The 15,047-nt window shown below is 40.8% G+C and overlaps 2 protein-coding genes and 1 pseudogene across 2 annotated transcripts in view; 2 read left to right on the forward strand and 1 right to left on the reverse strand.

The window, feature by feature from the left end:
* CCNE2 (cyclin E2) overlaps positions 1–9,721 on the forward strand; it is a 34,847-nt gene extending 25,126 nt beyond the window's left edge. Inside the window, exons 11-12 of the mRNA XM_086966020.1 lie at positions 5,109–5,263; positions 7,878–9,721. Coding sequence (XP_086822146.1) covers positions 5,109–5,263; positions 7,878–7,994 — 272 coding nt within the window. The 3' untranslated portion in view covers positions 7,995–9,721. The remainder of the gene's footprint in view (positions 1–5,108; positions 5,264–7,877) is intronic.
* INTS8 (integrator complex subunit 8) overlaps positions 8,356–15,047 on the reverse strand; it is a 793,677-nt gene continuing 786,985 nt past the window's right edge. Inside the window, exon 28 of the mRNA XM_086966019.1 lies at positions 8,356–9,887. Coding sequence (XP_086822145.1) covers positions 9,771–9,887 — 117 coding nt within the window. The 3' untranslated portion in view covers positions 8,356–9,770. The remainder of the gene's footprint in view (positions 9,888–15,047) is intronic.
* LOC147724461 (copper chaperone for superoxide dismutase pseudogene) lies at positions 12,987–14,125 on the forward strand (annotated as a pseudogene).

Consider the following 15,047-nt stretch of genomic DNA (forward strand, 5'->3'; position numbering starts at 1 on the left):
ACTGCCACGGGTGGCACAAGGGCTTGGTACGTCACTGGTACTCCGGTTTTACATATGTCGGCGCAGGGCACAGGAATGGACCTGAAGAATTTCTCAGGACCAGTAGGAGAATCATTTGTCTTCCCTCCTCACATAATGTAGAGTGGGCTCTTTCTGTTATGCAGATTTAGGGGCGACCAAGCTAGTAAATTGATATGAAGAGCCAACCCAGAGCTGAAACAGGAGTCTGGCTTGGCTCCAAGAGCCATAACCCAAGCTAAGGGTCAATGTATTTGGTATGTAAATATATGTTGTGTTCCTAGTCATACCCTTCGCTCTAATAAGTCCCTATTATTATTATTATTCTTTTTTGTGTGTTATTGATGATACCAAGGTTCAGTCGGGTGTGCATTGGAGGCAGCTCTTTTAAGACTCCGCTGCAAAACTCCTGGTGAATTTGTGCAAAACGTGATCTATGGCGCTTTAGGAAGACTTTAATTACCCGGATGTTTACACAATAGTGAATTACAGTGCTCCTATCCTTTAATCTGCTCTATCTCTCTTTTTAGCGCCACAATGTTTGTTTGTGCGCTTTATGAATATCATAACATGGAAATCGAACAACAAATATAACTGAAATATATGATAAAGATGCTTCAAAATTCAAAAAGTGTATATCTTTAACATGCGGAAGTGTTTTACTTTAATACATTGGATGGCTTCACTTCATTGAGTGGCATTTATTCCAAGTGATAGTTTCTAAATTTAAGTTAGAAACATCCATCTGCCATACCGCCCTCGTGACGCAGCTATTAGTGAACCACCAGGTGTCGGTTGTCATGTATACCTTATTTTGGGGCTTTTGGTGTTACTACAGATGGAGCAACTTTAGTCTATTAACACATGTGTAAGAGTTTTAAACGGCGCACATCGTACGCATGTGCAAGAGAGGGTTTTGTACAGTGCACACCATAAAGTGATGTATTTCAAGTTGCTCTCTATTTTTAGACTGAAGGAAAAGCCAGCAAAGTAAAACAAAGTGCCCAGGATCACTATTCAGAGAAGAGCGGTATATCAACTAGAATTCAGGGTTCTCCAATGTCGGTCCTGGATGGCTGGCTCCATGTCAGATTTTTGGCACATCCCCATTTATACAAAAGTAGTTCTGTTAAACTGGCATGGATCTGGCCCTCCTGGACTGACATTGGAGAACCCTGAACTACAAGAATATATCTCCACCATTTTACATCCGTGAATGCTTTCTGTTGAATTCTTTGGGGAGCTACATCAGTATACTGTAAAGTAAAATTTTTATTTTGTGCTTTAACTGCCAGATGCTTAAAATATTCATATAACAAGCATTGGCGTAGCCAATAGGTCTTGCTTTTGGGACCTTCTAAGTATTTACTTATGCAGCACAATATCCTTGGTGCAACAACATCAACTGTTGCGTGGCTAAACACTTAATAGGTCCCAAAGGCGAGACCTATTGGCTATGCCAATGCTTATAAAACTTGGATGAACTAAACATGAATGCTTTTTTTTTCTGAGGCTCTGTAGGATAATGAATAACCTCAACTCGAAATGAATATTAACATATATTTCTGGTGCTTGTGGTAAAACCAACTTCCTACCCATTTTAGACTGTGCTCTGAATTTTGATTGTCCTCGGCTGTGAGGAACAATTCTTTGATGCGCTTCTCATTGTTTCTTTTAATCACGGCAACATCAACAGACATACTTGTGATATCCAAATGGCAAAATAAAGAACATTTTCTGGTCTGTCCATTGCCTCCTTAACCAATGACTATTTAATTTCTAAAGGTAAAGATTGTGTCATTCTGTCGGAAGTGGATGTAGCAAAAGCAGTTAATAGTGGAAAAACAGTATCGATGCATGCAGATAATCTCAGGGAGGATATTGACAGCACGGCTGATGACTCTAGGCCTGCTGTAGAACTTCGAACATAAATAATTTGATGTAGGATTTTGTAGAGAGCTCTAATGTCCGGAGGCGTCTTAGCACTAGCCTATGACAACGGAGAATTGAAGCCCTAAAAGCCAAAAGAATTAAATGCTATGCATAACGCTTTAGAAATAGAACGTTTTTGCCCACATGTAGCCAATGGAGTTCATGAAGAGCCAGAGTTGTTAAATGAAATTTAGGGAGGTTTAACAACATTATGAGGCTGTTTTTTAGTTTAACAACAAAGTATTATCCCGGTGCACTCACGGTTTCATAAATTATCAACTCTGTTAGTTCATTTCATGAAAAGGCGCTCTAGTCGTCACACGTAGTCTAAACGTGCCTTCAAATGTCCAAGAATGTTGAGGGTAGAACACGCTATCCTCGAGGCTGAGCACCAATTATACAAAGAAAACAAGTTTCTACTCAAAGTTCATTAGTTTTATTGGCTTCATCCAAATTTTACGGTTCATAAGTTCTGTTCGTTTAAATGAATGATTCTGACCAACATAATTCAATTCTTATGTAGTCATGTCATGATACAATTTTCCAATGTTTCAATACGTGTATTGAAACATTAGAAAATTGTATCATGACATGACGACATAAGAATTGAATTATGTTGGTCAGAATCATTCATTTAAACGGACAGAACTTATGAACCGCAAAATTATGTTTCAATACGTGTATTGAAACATTGGAAAATTGTATCATGACATGACTACATAAGAATTGAATTATGTTGGTCAGAATCATTCATTTAAACGGACAGAACTTATGAACCGAAAAATTTGGATGAAGCCAATAAAACTAATGAACTTTGAGTAGAAACTTGTTTTCTTTGTATAATTGGTGCTCAGCCTCGAGGATAGCGTGTTCTACCCTCAACATTCTTGGGCTGTTTTTTAGTTTGTACACTTCAGTGCAATAGTTGACACGAGAAAAGATAGTGCAGCGACTTATCGTTAGTAGGGCAAATGAAATCCTATGGAAAATCTTTTTAATGGGTTTTTAATACAAAGAAGCATGATGAGATCTGCATTCACTTGTTTCTTATAAACGATTCGGTCATCAAAGTGTCACCCGCGTTTGTTTACTCTTTGTAGGGACTGGCAAAGTCCCTAATTCTTGTGGCCACCAAGATGAGAACCAGAAGGAATTGTCGTGCCCGAACAACATCACTTCTATTTTGGATGAGTTTCATTTAAGGCAATTACATCTCATCAAGTCACTAACTGCAGACTTGCAGTTTCAAAAGGTCTCATCTATGCTATGATCGGATTTACAAAGCGACACCACTATTTGGGTATCGTTGACAGGACACAAAAGATTTAATTTGGACAGCTACGGGGGTGATGTATGAATTGAATAATGTAGGACTTAGCCGTGAGCCCTGCGGAAGAAGACCGAGAATATGGTTCAGTTATGAAATTGTTAAGCCACTGATTGTATCCTGTTGGCCAGAAATGAAGGAAGCATGGCCAAGGCTGTGTTCTTAATCCCCAGCTTCCTCAACCGGGCAATCAAACAAGAATGATCGACCGTATAGTAGGCTGCGGATTGGTCCAACAGGACAAAGGCCGCTCTGCCGTCCTTGCTTTCAAGATTTCTTCTTTGGCCATGATGAGAGCTGTTTCTGTACTGTGCCCACTGCAGAAACCAAACTATCACATCCAAAAGATTGTTTGACTCAAATGCTGCCGGCTGTATATTCATAGCCTTTTCGGCCAATTTGGTCGGAAGGGGAAGCCTTGACATAGGGTGATAGTTGATTACCTCTTGGGGATCAAGGTTAGACTTTTTAATAGGTAGTAAGTGTCAGATACACCTGTAGAGAACATATTCTTAAAAAATTCGTTAGCTGTTCTGCAATATCTGGAATAAACTGGATGAGAGATGGTGGACATGGGTCTACTGGAGATCATGACTTAATAGTGAGAATCAGCTTACTTTTTTCCCCATTGTCAGACAAACTAGTTCTTTAAAAGCAGTAGAAGTCTTGTGAGCAAATTCCTAGATAATACAAAAATAAGGCACATTGGTAGAACTTGGATAGACATGGAATTAACAACTCAAGCACAAGGAGCATCCAACGAATGCATTTTCAGAGACCTTAGATTTAAAAAAATATAACATTCAGAGATCTCTCCAATTAGCTCCATACAATCTTAATTGCTTCGGAGCAAAGGAAACCAAATTACACAGTTACCTGAGTGACCCCAACTCTACATCCCCATACCAAAACCACTGCCTATAGAGTAATCCAATACGGGACCAGATGTGAGAGTGGCCAAACTGGTGCAAAGAACCCAATACATAAATTCACATCCGTCCATGGGAAATGATCAGCATAGGACCAAGTTTACTTGAAATAATCTGACAAGTGAAATTCTAGTTCTAGTGCACTCCTGAAATGTACATGGGGGAAATCTAGGAAGTGTTCAAAATGGGGTATCTGGAAGAAGCTAGATGAGTGAAGGTGCTGATGTAGGATTTAGTCCCTCACAAACAAACTTCATTCCTACACAAGACTGTACAAATTATTGCATAACATTTGGATAAGAGGGAATGTTAAAATGTTCAAATGAAGTGGGGGGAGGAACACCATGTAATGATATCCTTCAATCTTCCAGCGTCACAAATTGATTAAAAGCAGTGCACATCAGATGTTCACCCCTTTTCTCCAATATCCATTTCATTCTGTTGTATGTTGTGCAACTTCTTGCTATCATGACTTGAAGCAGAACTGTACCCCTGAAGGAGGCGGTTTCTACGATATACCCACTATGGGGTAATACCTACTATTTGATGTACCATTCCTTTCCTGCAAATAGTGAATCTTACGAGGACTGCAGTTTACCCACCTCTTTAACCACAACTAAAACTCACGGAATTTAACCACAAATGATTGCTCACTCAGCCCACTGACAGTACCGCAATGTCTTCTGATAGAATTTGTTCCGTATGTGTGAAGCTACAGACCAATGTCCATATTTTAACTACCTCCCTGGTGGTGGATAGTATGTGCTTCTGTCCTCTGGCTTTGTATTTAATTCGCTGATGTCGAAAGTGGCAACACATTTTTTTTCTCTAAAAATCTGACATGCTGAGAAGTATAGATAGAACAGTGGTAACCCATTCCCATATTTTTCTTTTCTTTTTAGGTCTAGATTGGAACTGCATTTCTGAATGTATAAATTGGATGGAACCATTTTTCAACACTGTTAAAGGAATAACTGTAAAAGTGAAGATCTTTAAGAAAGTTGCTGCAGAAGACCGGCATAACATCCAGACCCACACAAACTATTTAGACATGCTGGTAAGAGCATTCTTCACATTTTGTTTACAAACTACCTTTAAGTTCTTGATTAGCAGTGGTCAGATTAGAAATGGTGCGTTTTACCTGGCCTGCCCCTCAAGGTGAGCAATGATTTGTGTCCACAGTTCTGTTAACTCCTGAAGGTGAAGAGATTCCTAGATAGACACATAGCTGCATCAGTAGATCTACTAAGAGATCCATATTGCCCAACATTTGGTGTGTTTCGAAGCGGGAGGCACTGGTCTTGGGTTTGGGCTGTCTGGTTTCTAAGGTAATCTCTGCCTACCATTTGCAATACTGCATGTACTGGAACAAATCGGATGGCAACATCTGTAGCTATTATACTCTAACATGCTATGCAAAAGTAAATAACTGGATTTGCTCTAACTGGGAAACTATCTGAACCACAAACAAAACAACTCCCCATTAGACTTTACAAACTACTAAGGGCACGATCACAAAATAGGTCCACATGGTTCGACTTATTTATCTGCTCTCTGATTGTATTTGCATCCCAAACCACTAGAATATTGACTTGAGTATAGATTGCTTCACTTTGCCAGTTATAAGAAGTGCTTTGGGTGTAAACTATTACTTCTGCAAACAGTAGTCTGTAACTATTCATTCATTACGGTTTCTAGCAAGCTTTATTTAACTGTTTCTAAACCTATTGAAAAGTTATAGGCTTTAATCTGTTTGTCCCATTGTTCTTACTTGTACATGTACGGCTGAACAGTACACAGCAAACCTTACCTTGAAGAGGGGGGGGGGGGGGGGGGGGGGGGGGGGAGGGAAGGGGGGGAGAGAACGACCGCTCACACTCAATAGCAGTGCTCAGGAACAACTAATTAGATGACCCTCGCTAATAAAGTCCTATGTCATTTCAATGGGTGACCCAGTCTTCAGGGGTCTCCAGCCACAGGAATGCAAGCAATCCACTAGTTATCCCCATCATGTGCCATGCTAAACCAGTGCCATCCACGTGGTTCCTATTTCTCTGTAATTGAAAACTGCAAGCTAGTCCTTTAAGGGTGAAGATCAGACATCCACCCCATAATTTGCAGACTTGGTGTTTGCATTATTTATCCCTTCTGCTTCCTCCCATTGCTATAGTAACAAGGCACTGTTTTCTCCAATTGCAGCATATTTCTCTTGAAATTTCCCTACTCACGAGTCCACCAATTACTTTTCACTTCCAACCCTTGAACTGAGCATATTTCTCTTGAAATTTCCCTACACACGAGTCCACCAATTACTTTTCACTTCCAACCCATGAACTGATCAGCTTTCCTTGCTAAAGCAGTGGTCCAGTGAAAGCCTAGCAGTAGACAGACTATTCACCTGATTCTAGTGCATATCACAAGTTCCTGTCTTCCATTCAAATAATGTTATTTTTCTTCAACGTTTAATTCTCCGGTCCTTTGCTATCTCAAAACGCCTCACATATCGTCCTAAAATCATGCATGCAAAACTGACCTCGATTTAAAACCATTAATTGCCTCCTCCCTACTTTCCATCCTCTGTGTGCCTCTTCTAAGCACAGCTTTCTGTCACATGCATATTTGCCATAGTCTCTATTGTAGTTATGCAAATTGGCCATACCTCACTGTAGAGATGACAACCTCATTCTTTGAAAGATATAGCTCTGCAATTTAACAATATCAATTTTCCTCAGCTTATCAGTTAATTTCTCCAACTATCTGCATGAATGCTCATTCCCCATTCACCCCCACCCCATGAGCTCACCTTGCTCCTCTTGGTTTAATCTGCCACAAAGAAAAAATGGGGCCAGTGTATGGAATGGTTTTCTTCAGCGCTCAATACCTCTGGATTAGCACTAGACTTGGGTTCTGGAGTAGTATGCTCCCCGGCTAAAGCGAATCCGGGCATCGTCTGTGTGTGTATATATTTGCAATTAAATTATTATAAATTACTCAGACTAGATTGATGGCTGAATAGTAGTGGTTACTCCGTGGGTTCAGCCCAACCCTCTGACAAGATAATCCAGTCAGTAAATCTAAGTGAGAAGTTTTATGTGACATCCGTTCAGACCTCAATCTTTAACCAATCTACCATTATTTTATTCAACAATGGATCTGTTGGTTCAGCACCCAACTGCTTTCCTGGACCTGCATCAACGAGGCCAGGTCAGATAATCACTCCCTGGTAGCCTCGCCCTTCTGCATCACCCCGACTAGCTGCTCCGCATATGACTTGTGACCTCCCGCCTGGCCAACTCCCTTTCCTTCTATATGATCACCTACCTCCCCTCCTCATGACCCTCAGTTCTCTTGCATATTTTCTTTTGTATACTTAAGTGAGGCTTCCTGCCAAACGGGGACCGCTATTTTGTATTATTCATAATGTCTAGCAATTTGTTTTTACTCGCTTATCTGAATGTCATGTATCCTATGTGGACTTGCTTTTTTATTATTCCATTGTCTATGCTTATACACACTGTACCTGTATTGAAACACCTTGTAAATCGCTCTGATACTCTTGGGTCCAGCCAGCGCTATATAAAACTTCTAAATAAATAAATGCAACTATGAACTGCCTAATATTCCTGCATGAACTAACTGAAGGTTTTGTTTTATTCCCCTGATATGTTTAGGATGAAGTTTATGTGAAACCAAACTGTGTAGTCGTGGGACGGCAGTCTCCAGTGTGTATTGGAGGCATCCTAACTCCACCAAAGAGTACAGAAAAAACACTACATACAAAGCATTAATGGTGGAGGACTGCAGCCAGAGGAAAGACTGTTATACTGGTGCTATACAACTGTGATTCGCGAACAAATCTGGGAGATGTTTCGTGGTCACCATTCACTAAAGGGCCAGGCTTCGGTTTTTGCCTGCCCACCCTGAAGTGTGACAATACAGACTGACTTGAGTGCTGAGCCAATCGCCTCGAACATTATTTAAGTAAATATTGTACAAAAGTGTTTCATGGTTTACAATTTATATAGAATGAAGTGGCATCCACTTCATCGGTTTGCTTGCACTGAGTTTTTACTCTATTTTTAAAAAACACGACCCATTCCTGCAAAAGGATGTTAGATATTGGTTGTAACAATATGTACACAACATTGCTTGGGTTACATCTTTTACTAATGTTGTAAATGCTAGAATGCAAAGTATTACAGACATTGTACTACTAGGACACAAGCTAATACATACAATGTTCTATATGCAAACTTTGCCGTTCCCTTCTAAATGGACCAACACTATACAATATGTCAAACTCCATGCATGATAAAACTGTTAAGATGAGGGACTAAAGATCGAGTTCTATATGAATACTGTATCACATTAAAAAAAATGTAACTAGCAACTCCTACAGTAAATTAACCTTTGGTTTAGTTTGCTTGTTCTTAAATTATTTATTAGGATAGCTTGGAAATTAGTTTTAAGTAACATGCAACATGTTACAGTATTAAAAAAAAACTGATAAGACTATCCTGATGGGTTTATCACTAGATAGGAATGGCTGAGCACATGTTCTATTTATTTTGGCGAATTAAAGATGCGAGTGGTTGCTGCAGGGTAGTCCTTAATTGCACTTATTTATTTGGAACTACCTTTCAACATTGTGCAATTTTCACGGATATCCAACCTTAGAGAAGTTTCAATAAAAAAAGTGTCTTCAGTAAACACATGGGTTTTAAATTCAGAGTTATGGGAACATTGGGCATGACCCTAGACAGCTGAACATGGAAGTTACTTTTCAATCTCTAATGTTTTGTCAATTAAAAAATAAATAAGGTGCTCGAATTTTTCCAATGAGAAATCTGTAAACGTTAACTATAGTAATTACGGTGTGCAAATAGTATAACATAACATCTTTGACCACATGATTACAAACATGTTTCATTAGAGGAGTACATGTATATTTTGTATCTACGGTCTAGAACTTTGCATACTATTCTATAAGCCATGTCCAGGTGTACTTTTGCCACTCTTCCGATTCATAACTTTTAAAATGAAATGTTTGGTGATAACGTAATATTCAGTGATCTTTTTTTAAATACCCCCGAATGTATAATTGCAGTCGTTACTATAAGAAACTTTAGTGGTGGCTCATGTTGAGCATGTTCCCATTGTGGATGGCGCACTGATACGGCTAGGGTCTTGGATGTAAACCAGAGTTTGTGTATCCCCATGTTTAATATATTGGATTTTTATAATGTACATTGAAAAAAACGTAATTTTGTACAAACCATTTTATACATTATCACAATTCCTAATGTGAAATGGAATTTTCTGTTTAAATTTTGAAACAAATAATTGCAACTTTTGTGTTTGAAAATCTTCCAAAAGAGACAATGAATTAAGGTGCTTGTTAATATGTTGATCATATGTGTAAATATGTATTTTGTACAAAGACTATAAACATGTTTTAATGGTTTATTTGTAACAATGAGTTCTGGAGGAGAATAAAAAAAAATATTTTCATGTATCTTCTGCTCTTCTTTGCCATCTTCAATTATACACGCCACCATGCTGCGTCAAAAGTAAAGTTTTGCCATAGCTTGCAGAAACTTCTTTTTTCTTCGTTGCGCAGCAAGTTGTAATACATCTTCTGGGTTGCTGGAATTCAGTTCCGTTTGTCCAATGGCTTTTATCTATGAAACAAAGTATAGTCTTAACTGATAGTGGTGTCCGGTTTATATACCGTGTTCACGTTTGTGCTGCAGTAATTGCATATGTGAAGCTTCACGCTGGTGTCTATTTATATGTTCAGTATTACATTTGTAAGTCATCATTATGCTAAAAAATCTCATTGTAGCAATTTTTTGGTCCTCCAGTGATGCCTAGTGCTGGCACATTTTTCTCACCATGCGCTTGCACACAAACATAATCCGGCCCGAAGTGCTCTACAATGAGAATCCTCTTACAGCCCACTACCCGCCATCTTGGTGACGGAACCATGCTGCAAAGGAAATGGACATTTATATTAGGATTTTGGAACAAAACTATTCCTGTTGGTCTCTCCTGCTGACCTCGCCCTGTGTCTCTCTTCCAAAGCTCAACACAGATGAGCTCCGAGTGAGGCCTTCAGCTACTGCCCATTTGGAAGTGTCATTCGCAATTTGGAACAGCCTACACTGCAGGCATTCGGTGTTAGCAGTCAATGATTCATAGTGTAGCCACTTTACAACAGCTGAGCATTTGACTGGGGCATCAGGGGTGAGTCACATAGAGAGTTCTATTGCGATTTCGCTGGGCCTGCAGATACCACAGGAGAGGGGTCGGAAGTGCCCATTAATATTGAGGGTGGCGATTGGCCTGGGATGGGGCTGAAGGCATAGGATATGCTTCTGGCACATGTGTCCAATCTGACTGCGAGGCGGATCATTTTGTTCCCAATCGGTGCCTTCGCTCTGCATTTTGCTCTGTATTTGGTGACTAAGACATCAGTCTCCAGTCCTAGCTCACTTACATTCAAACATTCAACCTAGGTACCTCACACACTCTGGAGGGTCAATAAACCAGTAGGTAAAGTACTGGGTCTGCTATATGATCTAAAACAATCCCTGATATTCTCAACAATACACTATAGAAAAATTCAGTTAAGTCATAGAATTTTAAACATAATCACCAAAATTTCAGTGTATGAACACAAATAAAGATGCAAAAACTAATTAACACCAAAATGCAACCAGCAGACCCAACTGCTGGTTGCATTTCGGTGTTAATTCGTTTTTGCATTGAATGGTTGAATGTAAGTGGTTTTATTCCACTTGCTGTGTCCTTATTTTCATTATTGTTATACAAAATTGTTTGATCTGTTACACTAATTCTAAAATGCGTACTATCAAATTATCTCTGAAAAAACAGCTATTGAATAGCACATCAAAGTATTGAACTGTGGTCTGTACTTTGGCTATAAATTCGAGTCAAATTGAGTATCAGTATTGGCAATTCTCCCTTGTTTCTTAGTTTTAGGCTCAGCCTTACTGATTAGAGCCAGCGCTTATTGTTCCTAGTAGTTAGGATGGAAATGGCAGCAAAAGGCTCTGGGGAGCTTTTTTGAGTGGGCCAGATCGCGATGCAACCTCTGAAAACGCAATTGACATTCCACACTCCAGGATGACTGCATCTTTTACTGCTTGTGTACATTTATCAGTATGTGATTTCTCCCTTCCTACTGGGAAACTCATGGTAGTGATGTTTTGCATCTGAAGTGCATTTCCCCAGTACATAGTCATAGTTCACCCCTAAGTGTGCTTAGGCAGGTTTGCTCATTACTGTGAGACTGAGTGTGGAGGGCGCTAGATCCCTATGCTCTCCTGTGCAAGGGCTATGAAGAGCTCACAGCTCAGCCTGGGTTCCTCTGCAGCAAATCACAAACAGGAAAGAGAAAAGAAGCACCAAGCTTTGGGCTTTTCAGGTCCAACATGCCAGTGCCTCGAAAGTCCTCTCGTCTATAGCAACAAAGCCACTAGCAGTGATCCAGGATTCCAGCCGTAGCTTGTCTGTTGCAGGTCTGGAAACCTACTGCTTTGTAGCAAAAATAACCGTTACAGTTGCTTGCACAGCAACAGTTGGTGCCACCGCAGAGGCCACCTTGTGCGGAGAGGGTGGCACAGCTGGCAATACAGAGAACAGGACCAGTGTTCAATGGAGGAGGAAAAACTATGGTAACTGCAGATGGCCCCAGTGTTCCCTACTGAGGGAGCACAGTAGTTAGCGCAGGACAAGATTGACCTTAGACATAGGCACAGCTCATTGAAAACAATCTGCAAGGTTATAGGAGTTCTGAGAATCCATGCAAACATGCCTATTGCAGACGGGGATCAGTACTCAGCCTCACTATGGTGATACACCGGGATCACTGGGGCTAGCAGTCTGGCCGCAAATCGCATTGGCCTGTGGCTTTCTGTTGAAGGGCTCACATCTACCCAGAAGCAAGTTCCACTGCAGACATGGGGGATCTCCTTAAAGGCAGACTGACCACAGGCAGTGGTGTGCAGATATCACAGCAGCCATCTACCCAGATCTTGCTGCTGAGCATGGGTTTAAATAACAGAAATTAACATGGTCTACATCTGATAGCGGGATTTGATTTTGAGCTTTAATTTCTACCGGATCTTTAAAACAGCACCCTTTCAGGTGACCATCCTCATATTTGGGGGGACTTGACTCGAGGCCAAAACTGCTGAGCTCAACCATCAACTGTAGCAGAACGGAGTTTAGGGACCTGCATCCAACAATGGTTCCTGCAAATGGGTTCTTGCTGGTGAGACCCAACCTTACTTTGCGCTTTGTGATCTTGAATGCTCAGTTAAAAAAAAAAGTCTATGCTACATAAAGAAACAATGTGTAATCAGAGGATTCTTAGCAACAAACTGTGCTACTCTTCTGGCGCAAAAGCAAGGAAAATCAATTTCACAGTCATGGCTCCTGATCACTAAAAATCTGGGCATCATTCAATCAGGTAAATTTAAAGACTGAGATCGATGTATTGGCTTGCAATGCCCTAGATATTTGTCAGTATGTAAGATATAGATGGTTAAGTAGAGATTATCTGGACTCTCTTCAAGAGGAAGGATGAAATCCATTGCATGACCTCATTTGAACCCAAAGCACTGAAGGCAGCAAAGTAAAGTGGAGGTGCTGAACTGTGTCAAACAGAACGATACGACGATAGCAGCAGCATTACCTTCTACTAGCGATCAGTAAGCAAGCTATGTGTTTCAGTGCAATCGATATGTTGCTGGAACACTGTTTTTCAAATGACTTTGGCCAAAGAAAAGACATGCTTGCATTTATACGAGATTGTTGCCATGGTCGAAGGAGTGAATTCCATACAGGGGGTGGTGCGCTTTGTACAGTTGTCGCTGGAGAAGTGCATCATTGAGGGGACCATAGATGGCCTGAAACCAGGATTTCACGGCCTGCATGTCCATACATTTGGGGATCTCACAGACTGCTTTAACAAATGTGGGGACCATTTTAACCCCGATGGGAAATCTCATGGTGATCCAAAGGACTCAGACCGGCACGTGGGCGACCTTAGAAATATCCTTGCTGATGAGATGGGAAGGGCAGTCTTCAGAATGGAGGATGACCACCTGAAGGTTTGGGATATTATCGGTCGTTCTGTAGTTGTGGACGAAGGGGAGGATGAACCTGGGCAGAGGACGAAACCCACTCTCAAAAATATCTGGCAACTCTGGGGAAAGATTGGCAGGTGGTATCATTGCATGCTCAGCTGGCCTCTTCCAGAGCCCCAAGAAGATCTGCACATGTGATGGGGTGACACTTTGGGATGAACGTGAACGAACTAGAGCTAGCTCGGGACAAAGTCTGCAGCTTCCCCAACCTTTGGCTAACCTGTAGCGACACCACGCAGATGGGAATACAAGCCATGTTATGGTGACATGCACAATGTGAAGCAGAAACTGCAGAAGATAATAAACCATGCAATTATTCAATAATCAGGAGATTTGGCTATTGCAGCTAAAACCATGGATTCCAAGGTGTGATTTTTCCATGCTGAGGAACAGTAATTCAAAGAATATTGTGAAATATTTGGCTGTTGCTACTTCCGACTGTCCCCTAAATATTCCAGCTCATATGATCATGGTAGTGCTTTCTTTTAGGCAGTGTCTATTGTGTACTATCATTATTTTGTATCTATTTTGACAACAGACATGGCATGCTTCAGTATAGAATCACTGGGTCACCTCCAATTTCTCCCAGCACTACTGTCTGTGCCCTTCACAATAATTGACAGATCACTGGATTTAATTAGATAGATTTAAATAGTGTCTCTAATTGATTCATTCAGATCCAATTTCGAGGGAGACCAGAAATCAAGTCTTGCTTAGATGTCAGAGGTTGCAAAATGTAAAATTGTTCCTTTACTCTATGTTCTTTGATTTCCTTTGAACCACCAAACAAGCACTTGTTAATACAATGTTTCTAATCACGAGGGGGAAAAAAAGATTGTTGTCAGGCGAACATTTCTGGAAAAAAGCTTTTTGTAAGGTGTTTAATTCAGTTGGATAGAGTCTATGATGAGAGGAGGTCCACATGGTTAGCAATGGCAGGCATTTTGATGAGAAGGTCCTTAAAATATAGGTGAGCAACGAAAGGCTGGAGGATGCCAATAGCTCTACCAATTCAGGATGCGACTGCTGAGAGAAGCTAAGAAGTAGTCAAAGAGGTTGTAGGTTGCATAGAGGATAGGCAGCTCTGCATCCAGTCCAAAACAATCATCGGCTTTGCGAGGCAAGTTGCAAGGTCCAGGGCCTTTTCTTTTTAAAGTGGTTGGCCCAGATCTCACACGAATGTCCATAAACTGGTTAGGTCCAGGAAGCGTGACACCAGATTGTGGAATAACAAGATAACCCGGAAGAGAAGTCTGCCTGAATAAGCCATGCAAAATATCACTTTTTTTGGCCGACCTGGGCAGTGTCTTTTCAGCTGGTTCTAAGTTGGCCTTCCCTCTGCACTTGAGGGTTAATTTCTTAGATTTGAGAGTCAAAAGCTCCTTAGTGTATACCAGTGGCAGCACATGAAGTTACAATAATGTTGTTTGAGGTGGAATGGTGCCAACACATTGAGAGTGACTGATATCCAAAGGTCCAATACAGATGCTGGGTGTAGATTTTAGTAATCCTAAATGGAGCAGTTTTTAAGGGGGTGGGGGGGAATGGGTGCGGACTAATAATGCTATGGGCATGGTGGTCAAAGACATGCGGATGAAGGTTCTAGGGTAAGTCGCTCAGTGAAAATGACACCGAAGCTATGTTCAGCAGAGTGAGTAGGCCCAT

Source organism: Lissotriton vulgaris, chromosome 4_1 (assembly GCF_964263255.1).
Source record: "Lissotriton vulgaris chromosome 4_1, aLisVul1.2, whole genome shotgun sequence".
NCBI lineage: Eukaryota > Metazoa > Chordata > Amphibia > Caudata > Salamandridae > Lissotriton > Lissotriton vulgaris.